At 36.2% G+C, this 22,158-nt stretch overlaps 1 protein-coding gene across 2 annotated transcripts in view; it reads left to right on the plus strand.

The window, feature by feature from the left end:
* Positions 1-22,158, plus strand: part of LOC311280292 (gamma-aminobutyric acid receptor subunit pi) — a 68,492-nt gene that overhangs the window by 40,076 nt on the left and 6,258 nt on the right. For both annotated transcript variants that reach the window (XM_084392322.1, XM_084392321.1), the window contains exons 3-8: positions 8,265-8,377; positions 12,433-12,500; positions 13,617-13,834; positions 15,360-15,442; positions 19,672-19,809; positions 20,572-20,724. In XM_084392322.1, the coding sequence (XP_084248448.1) occupies positions 8,265-8,377; positions 12,433-12,500; positions 13,617-13,834; positions 15,360-15,442; positions 19,672-19,809; positions 20,572-20,724 (773 nt within the window). The remainder of the gene's footprint in view (positions 1-8,264; positions 8,378-12,432; positions 12,501-13,616; positions 13,835-15,359; positions 15,443-19,671; positions 19,810-20,571; positions 20,725-22,158) is intronic.

The following is a 22,158-nucleotide window of genomic DNA, read 5'->3' on the forward strand; positions in this document are numbered from 1 at the left end:
CAGAAAAAAAATAGAAACTGAACAGGATCGATTGATGTATTACACGAAAATTAAAGATCAAAATTAACAGAGCATTTTGTGTTTATTTTTCATTGCTAAAAAAAAAAACGAGCAAAACGCGCCGGCGCGTTTTTGGTCCCCAGAGGGTTAAGTGCGCCTTATAGTGCGGAAAATACGGTACTTCGGTGAGTCATCAGAAACATCGAGGTCGACAGCTATGAAATTAAATGTGATTTGCCTGGCAATCAGTGAACAAACAGACTCAGATAAGAATACATGCACTTGGACAGGAGGAAGGGACGGATTACGCCACATATGTGGAGTTTGACTATTGACACGTTAGATTGTTTTGGTGCACATCCAAAACTCACCGCCTGCGCTGTCGCTAATCACTGATGCCATGCAGACGCTCCTTGAAGACTCGCAGATTATGGAGGATCACTGTCTGTACCGACACCATTTTATAACACTCTCTCATCTAGAGAATAAAAAACAGTGCGACTGTCACTGAAAAAAACATGTGAAGTTGCATGAGCTCAGATCAATGAGGCCTATGATCAGTCCGTTCCAAAAAGCGATGCAAAACCTGTGCTAATTGAAAGAAAACACGTTATGATCATTTAATATAGCAACATTTTTCAGCTGGTCATTTTTGATTGTGTAAAAGTACAAAATGGACCCAATTTTTTTGAGAAGTTATAACTTGTGTGAGGAAAAGTCAGTAAATTTTAGTCCAATGCGATAACATTAACTGGCATTTTCAGGAAAAATAATTCATCTCCAGGTTAAATTGAGTGATCGTAACATTCTCTTATGATCATGCATTTTTAATTTGAACATGTGCTCCTCTATGGAACTAGTGTGTGTGAATATTGAAGACGTCGTCGTCTCACTATATGAGGACATGAACAGGTGAACTTCATCTCCAGAGCTGCTCTGAGACTCCAGCATTTCACCGTTTCACATGAGAAAACATCGGCAGATACACACAGAAAATGCCTTTTGTCAAATGAAGTGTTGAAATGCTCTGAAGTGCAAAGAATGCACTTTTGTCTTGTTTCCAGTCCAAATATCTAAAAATTCTTAAATCAAGAAGCATTTACTAGATAAGTAAAATGACATGATAAATTATATCTTGTTTTCTGATCAAAACAAAACAAAAACAAAATTGAGTTTTTGCATAAAAGAAGCAAAATTATCAGTCAATGGGGTAAGATATCACCTTAAAGGGATGTAATAATGGCTGTTTTATGACTAAGGAGCCTGCAATATAATAATAATAATAATAATAATAATAATAACTTTATTTATATTGCACTTTTAAAGCTTCTCACCACAAAGTGCTTCACAAAAGACAAGAAGAGCATTACAAAAATATAATATATTTATATAAATATAAATATATATATAATATCGTGGCAGAAGAGCCTGTAATTCAGGCTCTGTGAAGCATTATCTCCTGGTTTGATGAATCTTCAGGACTACAATGATTAGATGTTCTCATCAGATCTCCTCTCACTGCTAAAACCCTGAACACAAGAGAACGAGCCCTTCATCGGTCCATGACCTCGGGAACATGCAACAGCTCAGAGCCACAGGGAGTCGTGGCACGCGAACAGGGATGAGAGTGTGTGTGTGTGTGTGTGTGAGAGAGAGAGAAAGGATGGCGCAGTAAATCCTCAAATGTCCTCTTCATGGAAGAGAATCTGCTGAGAACAGTGAAAGCCAGATGGAGGTTGTCCTGCGCTTCGCTAGTGAATCGAATGAATGATGAGAGGAAGAGGAGGAGAGAAAAGGAAGAGGAGGAGAGAAAAGGAAGAGGAGGAGAGAAAAGGCTTTTTGAGTTGTGTTGAAAAAATACTATTTAAATTTTTCTACTTCAAAACATTTAAACATTTCATGTTTAATTGAATGTTTCCCGCCGTCTCTTTGTAACTGTTTGTAAAATTTTCTAGCAATTTCTGAGTGAAAATTGTTTCTACACCAAATAGTTCTTGAATTCGAGTGTGTTTTTGATGTGTCTGGCTGTCTCCGGTGTGTTTAAAGGCTTGTCAGTGTGTCGGCGCTGATGCTCGTGACCTCCTCAGCACCTCCAAGATCAAACCACAGAGAAACTAAGAGGACCAGAAGTGATGAAAGAGGCGAATGATGTGGGGAGAATGTTGCTCTGTTTTGCATGGAGATTTAAGTCAGATGTGGAGAATCAATGCATTCTTCCTTTTAGATACATTTCCTAAAATGTTCACAGTATTTCACTCTTCAGGAAGTCAAACTATAGTGACTCTGAACATTAAACTGAACATCCAGAGAAATGACACACTTGCCCTTTTCATGTTGAGGATCAGTAAAGTGTGTAAGGCAAGTGTGTAATGAAGTCTGTTGCAAGGTCAGAAATTATATTTTCCATAAGGGACAATATTTGCCCTCTGGAATTGAAATTGAAAGGTCAATTTTCACATGGCATGCATTTATTACACAATATTGTATAATGTATATAGCCTATAAACAGGAATTCATTGCAAGAAGGGCTTCAATATTGTTGATTGCCCCTGATATCGTAATAATTATTATTAATATTGATTAATATAATACATAAAACTTGTTTTGGGGAAACGGTGCATCATATTCTTTAATGCAACATTAGTTTATTGCGTTTTACACATTAGAAAATCAAGACTTTGTTTATTTTATTAGCATAAACAAAGAAAATATCTTCATCATTGGTGCATCGACCAAAATGCAAGCATCTCTGATTGGCCGCTGCATTTTCGAACGCTCAGCAGAAACGCGTCTGATTGGTTCTGATGCTCAACCCTGCAAAAATACACAAAAATAATGTTTTTATGCGACACGTGCAGATCTAAATGTAATGCAGCAGTCTACACTTCATTTTCACATTTCTCTTTAATCGCAACAGTCGTAATACATTTTTGTTTAATTCTGAAGGGATATTTTTTTGCCCCCTTGATTTTGGAGGGTATTTTTGTTCATTTTGGTGGCATTTTTGATTTAATATCTTGGTTTTATGGGTATAAAAGAACACGTATGTATTCAAGCTAGTGTGAGTGTGGTTTAAGTGTTCAGAAGTGGCTGTGCATCATTACACTGATGTTGTTTGTGTAATGCATCTTGCAAAGCCCTGTTTTTGCAGGTTTATTTATATGCAAATAGAAATGCATCCGAACTTATTGGCATCTGCCAAATCATTCCAACAGGTTCTGGAGAAATAATTCCTTTCCTAATCCCAAATCCATCTGAAGGTGACCCGATGAGGTGCTGTCGATCTCACAATCCCATCATCCTGACAGATATGAGTTGATAACCTGTATTTCGTTGCTGCATGACTTCCAGTTTGATCTGAAATGCTGCTTTCATGATTGAATTTATCGACCGTTCCTCTGTTGCTTCTGTTTTCTAAAATGAATCATTAAGAAGCAACAAGAGCTGTCACATTTTCTTTTAGAAGTGCTTCTGTTTTTAATGTGTGCGTCTCATGAAGCCTGTCACAAAATCTGCCTCATTTTTTTTTATCCAAAATCAAAAGCACTTTGTGCATAACTTGTTTTGTTTATAAGAGCATTTTCTGAAATTCAAGCATATTCCCCCCAATTCCCATTATTGTAATGCCAAAAACATCATGCTCACTACTGTAATTATAAAGTATTATTTAAACTATCAAGTATTTTTAGATCCTGGTAAAATAGGATTTATGCTGATTTAATAATTTCAAAAACAACAACAACGATTAAAGTCATTAATATATTGTTCAGAACTGAATTATAAAGAAAGTAATGCAATATATATATATATATATATTTATGCTGAAATAGGCTTTGTTTTCTTTTCTTTCTAAAAAAATATAAATATAATTTCGGTAAAACTTTAGTTTATGGTCCAATTTCACTATTAACTAATTACTTATTATCATGCATATTACTAGGATATTGGTTGTTTATTAATACTTATAAAGTAGATATTAATGTCTTACTCTGTAACTTTATTTTAGGGTCCAATTCTCACTATTAATTAATTGCTTATTAGCATGCATATTACTATGATATCTCCTGTTTATTAGTGCTTATAAAGCACATATGAATGTCTTATTTTGCATGACCATATTCTACATCCCTTAATTTAATCATTAATTAATAATCCCTTACTATTAATAAGCAGTCATTTGACGTTTGAGGCAAAAGTTGTAGTTAATAGTGAGATTAGGACCCCAATCTAAAGTGCTCTTTGATTTTGGAGTGAGTTGTGACCTGGACAAAGTTTTGTGAGATTCACCCTGATATGGGGAAACTGAAGGTCATGTTAGGATTCCTAGTGTGTGAAGTCAAAGCCAAACGCTGTCAGAAACGGAGCTGGAGAGGTTCCTTCTCATCCCACACACACACAAACACACACACACACACACTCATATACATACGACCCCACAGGCCTGGCAGAACAACAAACGCTCGTCTGATAAAACACACTCTGCATCCGCTGTCTCTCATACACACACACACACACACACACACACACACACACACACACACACACACACACACACACACACACACACACACACACACACAGAGAAAGCAGTCCATCACTGATCGTAGTGTTTACATGAACGCTAAACATGTGATCGGGTTGATGTGTGTGTTTATGTCACAAGCTTCAAATCGGAATAGATTTTGCGCGAATACACAGAGTTTCCCGCTGTTTGCCCATAATAACCATTCGCATACATCGGTTCTTTATTTGTTTTAAACAGCAGACTTAATATTTATCCATTTCTGGTCATAATTTGGAGACGATGAGCGTTTGAGCCGTTGTGTCGCTGCTTATATTGATCAGTAAAACTGGCCAAAACCAGTCGTGTGTGTGAGTCTGAAGCCAGCACTGGTGGCCGTTGTCCTGCTCCACTTCACACACGCAGGGAAAGGAGGATTACAGAAAGACGGGAAACTCATTTACACGACACTTTATTCATCAGGAGAACGGCTCGTTCAGCGCGTCACACGTCATAACGCTGTTTCAGCGTCATCGCACATGCGCAGTCCTTTCAGTTTCAGTGTTGAATCTGATCAAGTGTTCACATGTTCTCTGGATCGGGTTAGAAAAGGAATAAATCTCCCCTTTCAATCCGATCGAAACTGAATTCGGATCGAAACTGAATTCGGATCGGTTAAGGTGTTTAGATGAAGGCTTTCCAGGCCGACTGAGCCGTCAATCCCATTACTGACGGATTATTTGTAAACGCAGCCACTGATGATCCTCTGGCGTTCCTCGCAGGGAAACTCACCTCACACAACCTCTGCAAAACCTAACAAGGTGGAGGGACATTTGAGAGGAAACAAGGGTTGATTTTGTATTGTGTGTCTGTTTAGTTGCACAGCTGGAAACTCAGATGTTGTGCTTTTATAGCTCAGCACACTAATGGAGTTTCTCAGATGTTTGTCCTAAAATCTATTTTTAGAAAAAGTATATATAGACACTAATGGGTTTTGGTTGTTAATAGTTCAGTAAGCGGTTGTGATGTTGAGATGGTTTGATCTTCTTTGATTTCAGTGAGTGGCTCGTTTCCCCCTCAAACGTTTGCATCTGCATTATTTCTCTTTATTCCTCAGGATTTGAGGCGTCGACACCATCTTTTTTTTTTTTTTTTTTTTTTTGTTAAAACAGAGACTTAAAATATTAGTTGAGGGACATAAATTTGTTTCCGCCACAGAATAATTTTTTTTACAAGATAATTGTGACTTTTTATCTCAGAATTAGATGTTATAAAGTCAGAATTGGGAGATATAAGCTCGTAATTGTGAGAAATAAACTGCATTTCTGAAATCTTTTCTCAGAATTGCTAGTTATAAAGTCCAATTCGGAGGAAAAAAATGACTTTTTTTCTCAGAATTGCGTTTATATCTCGCAATTCTGTCTTTACAACACGCAGTTGCGACCATATATCTTGCAATTCTGACTAAATCTCACAATTTCATGTTATAAAGTCAGAATTGTGAGAAATAAACACAATTTTCATTTCAAGTCACATTTATTTGTATAACACTTTTCACAATACACATCGTTTCAAAGCAGCTTTACAGAAAATGCACGAGTCCACATTACAATAGCAAGTTTACATTTCGCAATTCTGATTTTATAACTCGCAATTGCGACTTTATATCAGATATTAGTCAGATTGTATCAGATATATAGTCAGAAATGCGAGATAAAAAGTCGTAATTACCTTTTTTATTTTTTAATCTGTGGCGGAAACAAGCTTCCATAGATGTCTAGAGTTGAGCTGCACGATTAACTGAAATAAAGCCGAAATTGCAATATGGCATTTATCAAATCTCAATGCCTGCAATATAATTAAATTAATTTGCAAACGTGCTTATCAACGTTTATTTTTCTGTTAAATTATAAGTTTTAAAATGAAGAAATTAGGACAGCCATTAAAAAAAAGAATAATTACTATAAAATATTATTTTACATTGAAATATTACAATAGTAATATGTATTTACATAGTTATAGTTAATATTTTATAGCCATATTGATATATAAACACAAAATATTAGCCAAATTATGCAGCCCTAAAAACAAGCACAACAAACCAGGGCTGCGTTTCCAGATAACGATGGATCTTAGCACTTACGAGGTTTCACAAAAATGCACTTAGCACGATCGTTCACAGCTGTGCTTTAAGTGCTACTTAAGAGTCGCTGTCCGTTGTAGAATGGCTTGTAACTGCAGCACACGCTTGCAGTTTTAAATGTTTAACCTAACTGTTTTCACCTGATGTGCATTTTCCACGAGGCCAATCATCTATAAAAGGACAAACCTATGAGTGGAGACACCAGCAAAATGGCTGAACCAAAAAAAAAAGAAAAAGAAAATACTATTTTTTTTAAAGAGGAGATTAAGGTAATTTTAGTGGAGGTGGAGCTATACAAACAAATTATTTTCAGCAGGTTTAAGGGAAGTTATACAAATAAACAAAAACAAAAAATCTGGGAGGATTTTGCTAGAAAACTGACTGCAACTAGTGGCATTAAAAGATCAGGGAAGGAGGTCAGGAAGAAGTGGCAGGACTTTGCCAGCCGTGCTAAAAGGAAAGGGGCTCTGCAGAGGACAACATTTAATAAAACAGGTGGTGGGACCAATGATGGCCAACCAAGAAATGCCCAATACATGGCTGGTTTGTCATTGACAGATTTTTTTTCTTCATCCCTATTTTTCCCAGTCTTTGAAGCATATTACATCTTTTATTTTTATTTTTTATTCATTCATTTAATTTTGATTAAAATTATTAGATTAAATTATTTCTATTTTTTTTTGACCTTTTTAATTATTTATTTTATACATTAATTTAACAAAAAGAAAATAGTAATAAAGTGTACAATAAAGTACAATCAAAACCTTATATTATAATCACATTGCATTTGAATAAAGTTAAAGGTGTAATCTGCCGGTTGTCCTGCAGGTGTCCTCATAACTCTGTCTTCTTACGATGCACGATGTACGGGATGTACGATTACTCCAGAGCACTCGTAGATCTACGAAGATTTTCAAGTGCTACTTAAGTTACGATGCTTTTGGGAAACAGACCGTAATATTAAGATCAGTCGTACGATCGTTTTTACGATCTCCTTAGGCTTACGATGCTTTTGGGAAACGCAGCCCTGGAATTGTTTTTAATCACATTTTAAATATCAATTTGAAATGTTCGCCCTAAGTTTCTAAAAGCCTTGACAATTTTAAACGAACTAGTTCAAATTGTAACCAAATGTTCTCTGATTATGTAACGTGCATCGCCTGAAACTGATGTTCAGTTAGATCATCTCTATGTTTTACTGCCAGTTTTTACCGTGCTCATCTGTCCTGTATTTACTGTACATGTCACACACACGCGCAGGCGTCGTTCATGGCTTCATAAATGTGCTTTAGTTTCTGCTGAGAGTGCATTGCTGTATTTTGCTGTTCTGCGCAAAAGCCAAACGTGATGAAATCCGAAAGCTGATGGTCCGTTCTCAAGTCTTCCACACTAACGGATCAAAGTAATCCAATTATGAAAATGAGCGTATGTTTTTCCTCTCTATCTTAATTTAAAGTTGTTCTGGGATCTCCGACACTCTTATCAGTGTGAACTTCCGATTTTACGCCGAAACAAATTGTTCATCAGCGTTTTGCCCGGAAATAATGAGCGCGTGAATGTGCTGAGGAACGCCAGCGCTCGGCCTCTTCATTCATATTCCTCTGTTTTTCCCACACACAGGTTCTTGGAAAACTCTCTGCTCAGCGCCGAAGTGAAGGATGGAGAGATTCTTCCTCCGACCATCCAGAAGCTGATGAAAGGATACAACAAATACCTCCGGCCTTTCTTTGACAGTAAGGACGTGATGAATGTTTAATGCGTGTGTATGTGTTGACGCTTCACTCCCTCACATTGCTCATTTGAAAGCAGATTGATTGATGCTCCATTATATTACACATTCAAATGTGAATTATAAATGTGATTAAGCCACAGCCTCATCAATCAGAAAGACACTTGGGACAAGTGTCGTTATACGTGCATAACAACATGCATTAGCTAACCTTCTCAGCTGTAGTTGACCTGACAGTAGAAGAAGACTTTGGTTTGTCACCTTTTTCACCTTTGTTGCCATTGGCTTTTGGCTTGCTTAGTTGGGGACGTGTAATTTAACATTATATTTAATATTCAACAATATTATTGATCTTCCTACATTGACATCATTATATGAGAACTGAACTGAGCTGGGCCGGGTTTCCCCATAACGATGTATCTTAGCTCTTAAGAGCGCTTTCTACGTGCAAGGTTACGAACACTCGCAGCAATTCCACGAGCGTTTCCCAAAAATGCACTTAACATGAACGCGCGAGAACACGCTCTACGTGCTACTTTAGAGTCGCTGTCCATTCACGAAGTGCTGAAATATAACCTTATATGGAATCGTATTCTGAACGTTTAACCTATTAATTGTCATCTGTTGTGGATTAGCAATCAAGACAACTCTATATAAAGCACCTACAGGCGGAGGCACTGACAAAATGGCTAAAAAAAAAAAAAAAAAAAGAAAAGATACCTTTCAAAAAGATGAAGTTAATGTCCTTTTAGAGGAGATAGAGCGAAACAAAGATGTAATTTTTAACAGATTTAAAGGATTTCTTTTATTTATTTTTTGTTCATTCATTTAATTTTGATAAAAATTATTAGATTAAATTATTTCTATTTTTTCGGGTTTTTTTGTTTTCTGACCTTTTTAATTATTCAATTTATACATTAATTTAACCAACAACAAAAAGAGAGTAATGAAATGTGTACAATAAAGTACAATCCAAACCTTATATTATAATCACATTGCATTTGAATAAAGTTAAAGGTGTAATCTGCTGGTTGTCCTGCAGGTGGAAAATCAAAAACACAAAACTGGTGTGCACATCCCAAACACCCAGATTGGGCTCAGGTGCAGGACAACTGAGTGATATAAACAAAAATAAAGAAGTGTGAAGTCCGCACACTGACATTAACTGCTTCCAAATGGATTTATTTAACTTTAACAAGGCAACGTTTCGACCCTCATGTCCTGCAGGTGTCCTCATAACTCTGCCTTCTTACGATGCACGATGTACGGGATGTACGATTACTCCAGAGCACTCGTAGATCTACGAAGATTTTCAAGTGCTACTTAAGCTACGATGCTTTTGGGAAACAGACCATAATATTAAGATCAGTCGTACGATCGTTTTTACGATCAACTTACGAGCTTACGATGCTTTTGGGAAACAGCCCTGGACGATGACATCACTGTTTACTCCAGAGTGGCTTTATATATATAAATGAACTAAATTAATAACTTTTTTACTACAAAAATGAACGATCACTGAGTTACTTAAGCTGGACTGTGACGCTATTTTCTAGGGCTGGTAAAAAATATTGATTTCTCGATTTTAATCGATTCTCATTTTTACCAAACGATATCGATTCTTAAATCCCAAGAATCGATTAGTCATCCTGTTTTCATTTGATGAATGAATGCAACATTGTAGCGCATCCCATCCAATAAATCACAATAATATTTGTGCTTTGTTACTATTGATATGAAACAAAGTCTCAGATTTCAAATTACGTCCATTTTCTTACGAAATTCAAAAACATAAATACCGTTTTGTCGCTGTGGCTCAGCTCTAGAGAAGCACATGATCTTCTCTTCCGCCTTAATAACACCAGTTACCGTGCGAAATAAACATTAATGAGCATCTTAAAGTGTGTTAAAAGGTAGAGTACAACTTATCGAAGTCTGTATCATGTGACATGGAGTCGCTCAATCAGTGTTTCAACCGTGGAAAGACGTCAGTAAAACAGCTTGTAAACAATGTCATGTAACGTCACATTTACCTCAGAAAAACCATATCCAGTGGCCATAAACTCGTTAGTCAGCGAGAAATATTAACTCTAGAGAGGAGCATTTTGCTAAATATATGCACATATTACATATTCATCATAATTTTTAATGTTCTTCAATATTTAATGCATGTTTGAATAAATCTGGAAAGTTTTTTTATGACAGCCACCGTTTAAATTTTTATATAATTTCATATAACTTTATTATTATAAAAATAACTAAAAGTGTATTTTAAGTGTTTGTATACAAATCAGTTAATGTTTCCCTTCAGCATTACAGTGGGCTAATGAAGCCTATAGGCTATAACTGACTCCCACAGTTACAGCATTAGTGAAGAGATGTGTTTTCCTTGAGAAAATTTGCCATGTATTGTTCCTGATATCCCAAATAATCAATATTGAATCAAATCGAAATCAAATCGAATTGTGAAATTTGTGTCAATACCCAGCCTTACTATTCTCTTCTAGAAACAAACTTTATTGCATTATTTTCCTGTTATCTCGGTAAAGCTGCTTTGAAACATTCTGTGTTGTTAAAAGCGCTATATAAATAAATGACTTGACTTCAAGTAATGAAGATAAAACCGAGACGCTTCAGAGGTCAAGACCAGCACACACACGTTAGAGAGACTCAGTGTTTGTCCTCGTCTCCTGTCGTGAGTTATTGATGTTCTTCTGTTGTTTCTCCAGCCGTCTGGTCTCTTTCTTCTCTCTCTGCTCCACCAGTGTTGAGGAAGATATTTGAGGAAGTGTAGCTTGTCAACTTATAACTTAGTCAGCATGAAACAGAAGTTGCGCTCGTCTTTTCTTCTCTATTATGCCGTATATATCCGAGTGAAACGCTTCTGGAACCAGAACAAATGTGGGCGGGGCTTGATTTTGTCTGTGGGGAATTGATTGGATGGTGTGGACGTGGTTTGCTATTGGCTGATCTGCCATTCTTTTTTGTTTTATATTTTGTCACCTTGTAAGGCTTTGTTTTTAAAATAGGGACATCAGTTCGGCTGTAATGCTCAGTCACTTGCAAAATAGTAAAAACCAACATAAAACCGTGAATCTTGATTTTCCTGAGAAAAAAATCATATGATATTTTTGCCATATTCACCCCTAATTTGAATTAAAGGTTCTGTTTAATGAGACAAAACTCCAGTACAGTTTGCAGCTCGTCTGAAAGCGATATGATGTTGATGTTGATGCTGAATCATTAGCACTAGGGCTGCACGATATTGAAGAAAACTGCGATGTGCGACTCATTAAATAATGCGATATTCAATATTTGATACGATAATGCTTAAAGTGTGTAAAATAAACTTAAATTATCTTTAAATTGTATTTTAAATGATATAACCTACATGTGTTTCACATTCTTTTTGTGACAAGAAAACATCCCTACAGCTTCTGGAAGTGAACATCAGTGTTTTACTGCCGCATCAGAAGTGTTATATTAACGTCAGTGGGGTCAGGGGGTCAGGGGTTCAGGGGTTCAGGTTATCCTACATTAGGGTTATTTCACAACAGAAACTCAATAATAAAATGTAAAAATAAAACTCTGCTTAGTTTTCACTGTATGAATTAAATATATACTGATCTTATTAAAGCTACAAAAGTTATTCAGCCGGTGAGTGATTTTCTCTTCGTCTTTTGCTCATGACCGCAGTTATTGCAAGCCGTTGCGATATGCATATCGATATATACATTTGCAAATGTAAAATGAAGAAAGAAAAAAGTGTAAGGAAAACAATGATGAGAACATTTTTGATTATTGCCTCAGCAAATATTCTAAATCTTGTCGTGTTCAATGCAAACATTGCCTTTTTTCTGTTCATTTGTCCCCAAAACTGTTCATTTAAATCATTGCATGTCTCTGACTCACTGTGTTTATGTAAAGACTTTAGGGGAAGTAAAACCACATGATCAGCTTTAATGAGCAGAGAGAGTTTCGCTCGCAGGGTTTCCATCTTTAACAGAGTGATTAATGCACATGATATTTACATGCCTTCTCCTCATCTCTGTTGTTTAGATGGTCCAGTGACGGTGGGCATGAGTTTAGACATCGCCAGTATTGACACTATCTCCGAGATCAACATGGTGAGAGGAACAGTGCAACCTCACACACACACACACACACACACACATCTGGGGTGTAAATAAGAGATTTTATATTAATAAATAATATTTACAAATTATTTATATTTATAATAATTATTATTGTTTTTTTATTTTCAAATGGCATCAATAATAAATATTAAAATAAATAACTATTTGTATTATTATTAGTATTAGCTAGCCTGGATGCCAGCCGAACTTAGCCCCGCCCACAAAAATTTTAGGTCGGGAAGTTCGGTCTGGACTCGTTCCGTTGAGGAGCTATTATGCCCGAACAAAAATTGTTCGGACCAATCAAATTGTCAGGGCGGGCTTTATACGATGATGGACAGATGAGCAACGGTAACGTAATCATCCACGTCATTAACGAGCGCTTGGGTTGAATTCAAATGACTGCCGCTGAAGAATTGAGATTTCACGAGTTCATGCTTACAAATAAGTCAGATAGAATAAATGCATATTTGGCGTGCTGTCCGAGGAGAGGCTTCGGGCTCGGTATTTGGCCCGAACCCAAAGTATTCCCCCATATTCCTGGCTGTGGAAGAACAAGCCGAGAGTGCAGTAGTTTAATATAAATAATACAAATTAAACTTATTATTTATTATTATTATTATTATTATTATTATTATTATTATTATTTTAATTTTCAAATGACAACAATCATGACAAATAAATTATTTATTTATTACTATTATTTGTTTATTATTCAAAATAATAATAATAATAATAATAATAATAATAATAATAATTCAAAATAATATTGAAACTATTATTATTATTATTATTTTATTATTAAAATTACAGAAGAATAATGCTACTAATAATGAATTATTAAAAAAAAATTAATGCCATACTATTTAATGACAAATAAATATTAGTATAGTATTTTTTTAAATAATAATATAACATTTATTAACATTTATTGTTATTATTATTACTATTATTATTATATTATTATTAAAATCTTTACCTCAAGTATTAAACTTTTGATCCCACACCGTTTCTAATTGGCTGTTCATGAAATGTTTGTATTATTTGCTAAATCTCAGGACGCTCTGCTGCTGTATTACGAGTGTTTAATTGCATGTGTGATTGCAGGATTACACGGCCACCATCTTCCTGCGCCAGCGCTGGACCGACGAGAGGCTGGTGTTCGAGGGCAACAAGAGTCTGAGTCTCGACGGGCGTCTGGTGGAGCTGCTGTGGGTCCCGGACACCTTTATAGTGGACTCCAAGAAGTCCTTCCTCCACGACATCACAGTGGAGAACCGACTGATCCGGATCTTTCCCAACGGAACGGTTCTCTATGCCCTCCGGTGAGGCTTTATCTGCTCTGGAGATATATCACTGTGAATCTGCTTAAGCCGTCTTGATCAGGGATGCACGATGTATCGGACACCATATCGGTATCGGCCGGTATATGATCATTTTTATCGGTATCGGCCCGATAAGAAAATTTGGCTGATATATTAAAACCGATAAATAATGTATTATTCCCTTTAGCTGAGACACTTCAGATGCGCACTGTTCAACATGATGGTTTTGAATGGCTTGAAATATGATTGTTGTCACTTCAAAAAAGGAAAATACAGTTAAAGTGCAAGTCCGTCATATCGGCTACATAACATTATAATGAGAACGTTATAATTGTGTGTTTGGGACATGACTTTTAATGGTGAGATTTTTGGTTTTGTAATCAGGCTCTCAAAAGTTATGTAAAAATTTGGATTTAGATTTATCTGCCAATATATCGGTTATCGGCTGTCAAATATAAAGAATTATCGGTATCGGCCAAAATGTTCATATCTGTGCATCCCTACTCTTGATATTATGCATTGTGCTTAAATGTCTTGGTTTAAAGGAGCAGTTCACTTCAGAATTAAAATTTCCTGATAATTTACTCTCCCCCACGTCATCCGAGATGTTCATGTCTGTCTTTCTTCAGTAGAAAATAAATTTTTTGAGGAAAACACTCCAGGATTTTCTTCATATAGAGACTTCAATGGGGTCCAACGGGTTGAAGGTCCAGATGTGAGTTTCAGTGCAGCTTCAAAGTCTCGACACGATCCAGCCGAGGAATAAGAGTCTTATCTAGACAAAAATCGCAAATTTTCTAAAAAATAAACATTTATATACTTTTAAACCACTAGTGCTCACCTTACACTAGCTGTGATGTGACACACATTACGTAATCAGGTTCAAAGGTCACGCGTGTTCAGGTTCAGAAATGTAGAGTAGTGTGAAAAACTCCTTCTCAGTTTCTCCTCCAACTTCAAAATCGTCCGACATCGTTGTTTTACATTTTTTTTATTTTGTAAAGGCCGTTTGACTTAGTTTTTGCACGTTCGCTTTTGTAAACACTGGGTCTGTACCCCCGCCTTCGTCACGCGTGACCTTTCAACCTGATTACATAATATGTGGCCCATCACAGCCAGTGTAAGATGAGCACTAGTGGTTAAAAAGTAAATAAATGTTTATTATTGTTATAAAATGTCCGCTGGTTTGTCTAGATAAGACTCTTATTCCTCGGCTGGATCGTGTCGAGACTCTGAAGCTGCACTGAAACTCACATCTGGACCTTCGACCCGTTGGACCCCATTGAAGTCTCTATATGGAGGAACATCCTGGAATGTTTTCTTTAAAAACCTTCATTTCTTTTCCACTGAAGAAAGACAGACATGAACATCTCGGATGACGTGTGGGAGAGTAAATTATCAGGAAATGTTCATTCTGAAGTGAGCTGATCCTTTAAGGATGTTTGGACTACGATAAGTATAGGATGTTATGCATTTAAATATCAGATGTTTATGAAAAATAATATGAACCGTGTGTTTTCTGTAGGATCACCACCACTGTGGCCTGTAACATGGATCTGACCAAATATCCCATGGACAAACAGACATGCACCTTACAACTGGAGAGCTGTAAGAAAACACATGCATTGTCCATCTTTTACTGTGTTGCTCTGGGAAGCTGATGTGCTCTTGTTTATAACATCTGAACTGCACAATGTTTCATATACATATTTTATAAGAACATGCTGGGGTCGCACAACTATAGAAGTCGCATCCAAATATGTCTGTTTATTTTCCGTGCACTTAAGATCATATTATAAATGAATATACACAGACAGAAGATGCACCTCAGGAGTGTTTGGCATGATGTGTGTGTGACAGCCACTAGATTTGGGTCAGTTTTGCGTCGCATGAAACCTGATTTGCTGTCGTTTGGGACCTAAAGCTGCTTTCTGTTCTTGCTGACATTATCTTTCTCTTTATCGCTCCGCCCGTCTGTCGTTCTCTGATCCTCTGATTCTCCTGTAACCGCCTGTGAGTGTTGGATGTGTCTCTCACAGAGATCAGCGGGAGGAGAGTAGGACGTTAGAGGAGGTTCTGAAGTCTGTCTCAGAGTCGCCCACAATCCACAGAGTCTTTCTCTAATGACAGGACAGAAAGATGCTAGCGGCCGCCCAATTTCATGAATATCTGGGTCGTATCTCAGACACTCCACAGATCAGGACAAAACCAGGTTTCTGATGCACTAACTGAAGATTAATTTCAAGACCATTTTATTGTCATGACAATTTTGTCCGAAGTTCTAAAAGTCTTGGTTTTCTTGAGAATTATTTGCAAAACGTTCTGTGCAGTTCTTCTGCAATTTTAAGCGTAGGTTTCATGAAAAAGATTATTTAAGTGCATTTTACACCAAATTCTAAGACCAAAATGTTTTTTTGCAGACATTTTTCTGATTTTTTTTGCACAATCTTACATATGTGCAGGTCTTGTGCAATTTTAAGTCTATTTTTCATGAAAATATAATTTAAGCACATTTTGCACCAAATTCTAAGACCAAAATGTTTTTTTGCAGACATTTTTCTGATTTTTTTTGCACAATCTTACATATGTGCAGGTCTTGTGCAATTTTAAGTCTATTTTTCATGAAAATATAATTTAAGCACATTTTGCACCAAATTCTAAGTCCAAAATGTTTTTTTGCAGGAATGTTTTAATTGTTTTGATATGAACATAATGTGCAGGTCTTGTGCAATTTTGAGTTTACTTTTCATGAAAAGATAATTTAAGCACATTTTACACCAAATTCTAAAAGACCAGATCAAATTTTCCAAAGAGATTTTTTTTTTTTTTGCACAATCTTACACATGAACATAATGTGCAGTTATTATGCAATTTTCAGTGTATTTTTCATGAAAAGATAATTTAACCCTTGTGCATCCTTGAGGACATTTTTGGCTTTTTCAGTTTTGTTTTTTTGATCACTTTGCCTGTGTTAATGCTAACTGCATAAAATTTGGCACGGGTGTGTATTTTTATTGGAATTTTACTATTTTATCATCATTTTCTTTAAAAAATCTATTTTGCACTAGTTACACAAAATACTTCCTCTTAGGACCTTAAGGACAAAAATGTCCCCATTGAAACCCATTAAAACTGCATTTTTTAATCCCTGTGCCGTTTAACTATAAAATGATGCAATCTTTTTTAATAGGCTTTCATTCTGTTGGCAAGGCTTCAAAATTGACATTTTTACCATTTTTTATCAGATGGTGCCATTTTTTCAGGTTAGGCCTATAAAGCAAATACTCGCTTTATTCCTGTTTTCTGCTTCGGCATATTATAGAGCCAACTGGATAAATTATGCAATGATAATTGTGTGGGTGTGTTGGTATGGATGTCAGAGTGTGGTTGGTATGTGTGTTATAAAAAAAAAAAGGTGTTTGTGTGCATGTGTGTGTTTGTAGTATTGAGAGAGAAAAACTCAACTGCAAATAACAAAGCCAATCACTGTGTGACCAGAGGAGTTTTGCTGGGATCCAATGGGGACAGTTTGGTACTGCGCCCAAACAAAATATTACTGAAAGCTCATTTTTTGAGATATCAACCTCAAATTTGGAACACAACTTATTTAGATTTATGGCTTTGATTTTTTAGCCGTTTTAGAGTTCAACTTGTTTCATAAAATATATATTTTATATAAAATAATATTCATAAATAATTTTCATAAACTTAAACCTATATAACTTTTTTTTGGATTTACTTATAAAATTTTTTTTACTTCAGCAATAATCTGGCAAGGGTATTCTTTAAAATGATACCAAAGTTAAGTCTGTGCTCCCAAGCTTCACCTTTTTATGACCGTTTTTTGACATGGACATTTTTGTCCTCTTTGGACCTATGAGTAACTTTTTTAAATTGATGCACAAGGGTTAAGCACATTTTACACCAAATTCTAAAAGACCAGATCAAATTTTCCAAAGAAATTTTTTTTTTTTTTTTGCACAATCTTACATGAACATAATGTGCAGTTATTATGCAATTTTCAGTGTATTTTTCATGAAAAGGTTATTTAAGCACATTTTGAGAACTCTATAGAAACCCCAGCAAAGACAACAAGCTTAGAGAGAATGGCTTTTGCTCACTGATCACTCGAGTTACGTCGTGCGCTTATAAGAAAAAACATCCAGAAATGGCAGCATGAAGTAAATACCATCACATGACACAGTGAGTTTTCAGAAGGTTGAAGGAATTCATCTTAAATTTGACTTGTGCATCACTTGTTTGAAAGCAAATGGCAAAAACAATCATTTGAACATCAGCATCATGTGACAAATGCCTGATGTGTCTAGTCCACCCATTCTTATGCAATCCGATTTTTATATTTGGAAATTCAGCTTTGTGTCGACGCAGAGCTCCAAGGCATCCGAAAATGAGCTTAAATATTAATTTAACGATGACAGGAACTGAGAGATTCTCCATCTTTGCGTCTGATGGTTTCCTATGGAGACGTGTTGGATTGAGATGCTTTGTTTCACATGAGGGTCTAGAAAGTCTCGTCGTGTGGGAATTTATTTTATTAATAAAGTCTTGATTAAATCATGGGTTACTGTACAGATATGTGATGCGAGTCTCACAAACAGCAGTGATGTGAACAGTCTCTTCCTCCGTCATGTGCCGTTAATGTCCTCAGGGAGTCACATGGGAAAACACACATTAATGAACATCACATGGCAAGAAAACAGATCTCACAGCTGCATATTATCTTATTACGGTGACACAGCGCCACCAAGAGGACACACACTGATATTACATACTGATGTCCACATGTGACATTTATATTTGAAAAATCACAAAGTTTTCTGATATAGTCACTAAATGATATCTAATTATTAATAACTGAATATGTAAATAAATACGAAGGAATGCATTCACACCTCAAGCCTGATTTTATGCTCAAATCATTTTTATTTTATACTCTAAAATGAACCTGCACATATGAAACTCTCTTCTTGTTTATCATAACATCATAAGAAAATTTCATCATATTTTTTAATTTGGGATGATTTTTTTTTTTTTTTTTGAAAGTAGAAGAACATTTGACATTTAGTTTAAAATCTTTGCTTTAGCCTTAACATTTAACCTTCGGCTTTTACTGATCAAAGCAAGTGTCACAACATGTGAAACCTGATGTACATTTCATTTATATTTAGAAATACCGTTCAAAAGTGTTTTTCTTTAAAGAAAGCAATGCTTTTATTCAACAAGGATGCATTAAATTATTCAAAAGTGAGAGTTAAGACATTTATTTATATGTTACAAAAGATCAATTTCAAATAAACACTGTTCTTTTCAACTTTCTATTCATCAAAGAATCCTGAAAAATAAAATGTATCACAGTTTTTTACAAAAATATTTCCTATTTTCAATGTTGAAAACAGTCCTTAATGTTTCTTGAGCATCAAATCATCATATTAGAGTGATTTCTGAAGGATCATGTGACACTGAAGACTGGAGTAATGATGCTGAAAATTCAGCTTTGATCACAGGAATAAATTACACTTTATTATATATTCACATAGAAAACAGATGATTTACATTGGAATAATATTTCAAAATGTTATCGTTTTTTTTCTGTATCTTTGATCAAATAAATGATCAGCTTTGACGAGTATAAGAGACTTAAAATAATAATAATATTTGAATGGCTTTTCTGTGTAATACTTATGATGCAATTCATAAATTATTGTAAGTTGTGCATGCAATTATGATGAATATGACAAGACACATCTGATCTATTTCCCACATGTGATTTTTACATCTGCTGTTCATAATAGCAGAACTGTTTCGTGTGTCCACAGGGGGTTATAATGTCAATGACGTGATGTTTAACTGGGCGCGTGGGAACGAGTCTGTGAGCGGACTGGACACCCTGAGACTGGCCCAGTACACCGTAGAGGACCATTACACCTCCGCGTCTGAGGCCGTGTACGAGACAGGTACACAAGAACACAAACACTCTAGTCAAATCTGATGAGCAGAATAATGCCAGATCATAATTTCATTACGTTCTGTCAATGTTATGAACAAACGTTCTTCCAGTAACGTTAATAGAACGTTCGTTCAAAGTTATCTGGCCTTTAAAGCGTAACTCTTGGCAAAATGCAACCTAGGGTCTTTTTGTTAATCTACCCGAGGCAAACTTTAGTTTAAAAGCATAATTAGAATGGAAACGCCACTTTTAAGTTTGACCGTATTTTAGTTTTCGGTCAAATTGCCTTGTGAATGGGAGTGAATGGGGCACGACTATAATAGCATCAATAATCGCTATTTTTAAAACACTAAGAAGGCTCGACACAACATGAAACTGTGCTGGAAGCCTCACCAGGGGCTCTACACATGAACTCCAGCATGGAGAATAGTGTTTGTGTACACAGAGTTTACTAAAAAGAAAGATTATTCTTTTATCTTTTACTAAAAAGACATTTTTACCTTCAATAATAGTAGGCTAATGAAGCCTATAGGCTACAACTGACTCCCATAGTTTACAGCATTAGTGAAGAGATGTGTTTTCATTGCGAAAATGTGTCATGTGTTGTACCTGATATCCCAAATAATCAATATTGAATCGAATCGGAATCGAAATCGAATTGCAAGCTTGTGAATCGAAATCGAATCGAATTGTGAAATTTGTGTCAATACCCAGCCCTAGTGTTAATGTTTTATATCACTGAGAAAAGATTCTTTGATCCTCTTCCCAGGAAATTATCCCAGGCTGATCTTTCATTTCGAGCTGAAGAGGAGCATCTTGTACTTCATCCTGGAGACCTACGTTCCCTCCAGCCTGTTGGTGGTTCTGTCCTGGGTCTCTTTCTGGATCAGCCAATCGTCCGTCCCCGCACGCATTTGCATAGGTACAGTCATGAATTCATTGTATGATTTTTAAACTGGAATTACCCGGAACAATTTGTCCCAGGAACATTTTTTCCCCCCAGACCTGTTGCTGTCTGCGTTTCCACTGCGATCTAAAGCCGGGATTTATTATCGTCCTTTACGATTGTTGCTTGTCAGACTGTACAAACATGATCATCGCTGTAAGCCATGTCACACTGTAACACCGTGTCCTAAACTACACATGACGCAACGCGCGATAAAAGCCTCTTTTCCATGTTGATCAGAGCGTTTGTCCTATCCAGCCGCGACGGCGACACGCGACGATCCTATTTTAGAAACGGTTTCTATTTTTCTGCGACGTCGCGCTGGAACAACAAACACAAAGTGTGGCGATGATAATCTCAGGTGCTGTTTATGTGCTTTATTTAATGTTAAAAGCGTGTCATGTGACTCTGAACATCATTTAGTGCTCCAGCTTTGAGCTGTAAAAGCAACAGTGGATAATTCACCTCAGATCTTGAAATGAAACAAATGGAAACAAGAACGTTCAAACTGTGAACAAACAAGTGTATTCTGTGACAAAGATTGTTTTAGTAACTCAGCCTATGTATTTTAAATAATGTTTAAATGGTGTAATATTTGTGAATTTGATTATGTAGCTGCTTATCCATTTTCTCGCGAGTGCCGTCAGGTTTACTCTCTGGTGTCGCGAGACTCCGCCCACACGCTGTTCTGATTGGCTGACTCCGCCCACGTGCTGTTTGATTGGCTCACTCCGCCCACACGCTGTTCTGATTGGCTGTGGGTTTTGATTGATTTTGACTGATTTTGACTACATTTTTACATCATCAATCAATGACACGTTCAGTGACTGTGAGCTGCGTTACACACGGGATTGAAATGATGACTACAAAGAAATCTCTAATGTTCATTTTGTTCACGTCTTGTCTTGAAAAACGAAGACAATTTGACGGCCGTCGTAGGAGAATCACTGCAGGACTGAGAGTCAAATCTGCTGACACAAATTTGATGGCAACGGTCATTAATCGGCTGTCAACATGTCAAACCAACGTTCAAAGACTTCAGATTTTAGGATCAGAGGATTCTTTTAGGATTTGCTAAATTTGCCTCAGACATTTAAAGTGATGTCAGTGTTGGGGAAGCTCCTTTGAAACTGTAGTAAGCCAGCATACTTGAGCATTATTCTCCAAGGTCCTATGATTTTTTTCAATGCATAAAACATGATCGGAATCACAGAATTCAGTCGTAAAAATGTAATTTACAGTGTAACGTAGAATGTCATAGAATTTTGCTAATTTCAGATGAACAAATCAAAAGTAAGGCCTAACACTTAATTAACTCAGGATATGGACTAGTGTCTCTATTGCTATTGAAATCTGAAGTCTCCACGTTGTGCGTGTCTCAGTTTGCTCTACTACACAAACTCAAGCATG

The sequence above is a fragment of the Rutilus rutilus genome (genome assembly GCF_951802725.1).
Source record: "Rutilus rutilus genome assembly, chromosome: 20".
NCBI classification, from domain to species: Eukaryota; Metazoa; Chordata; class Actinopteri; order Cypriniformes; family Leuciscidae; genus Rutilus; species Rutilus rutilus.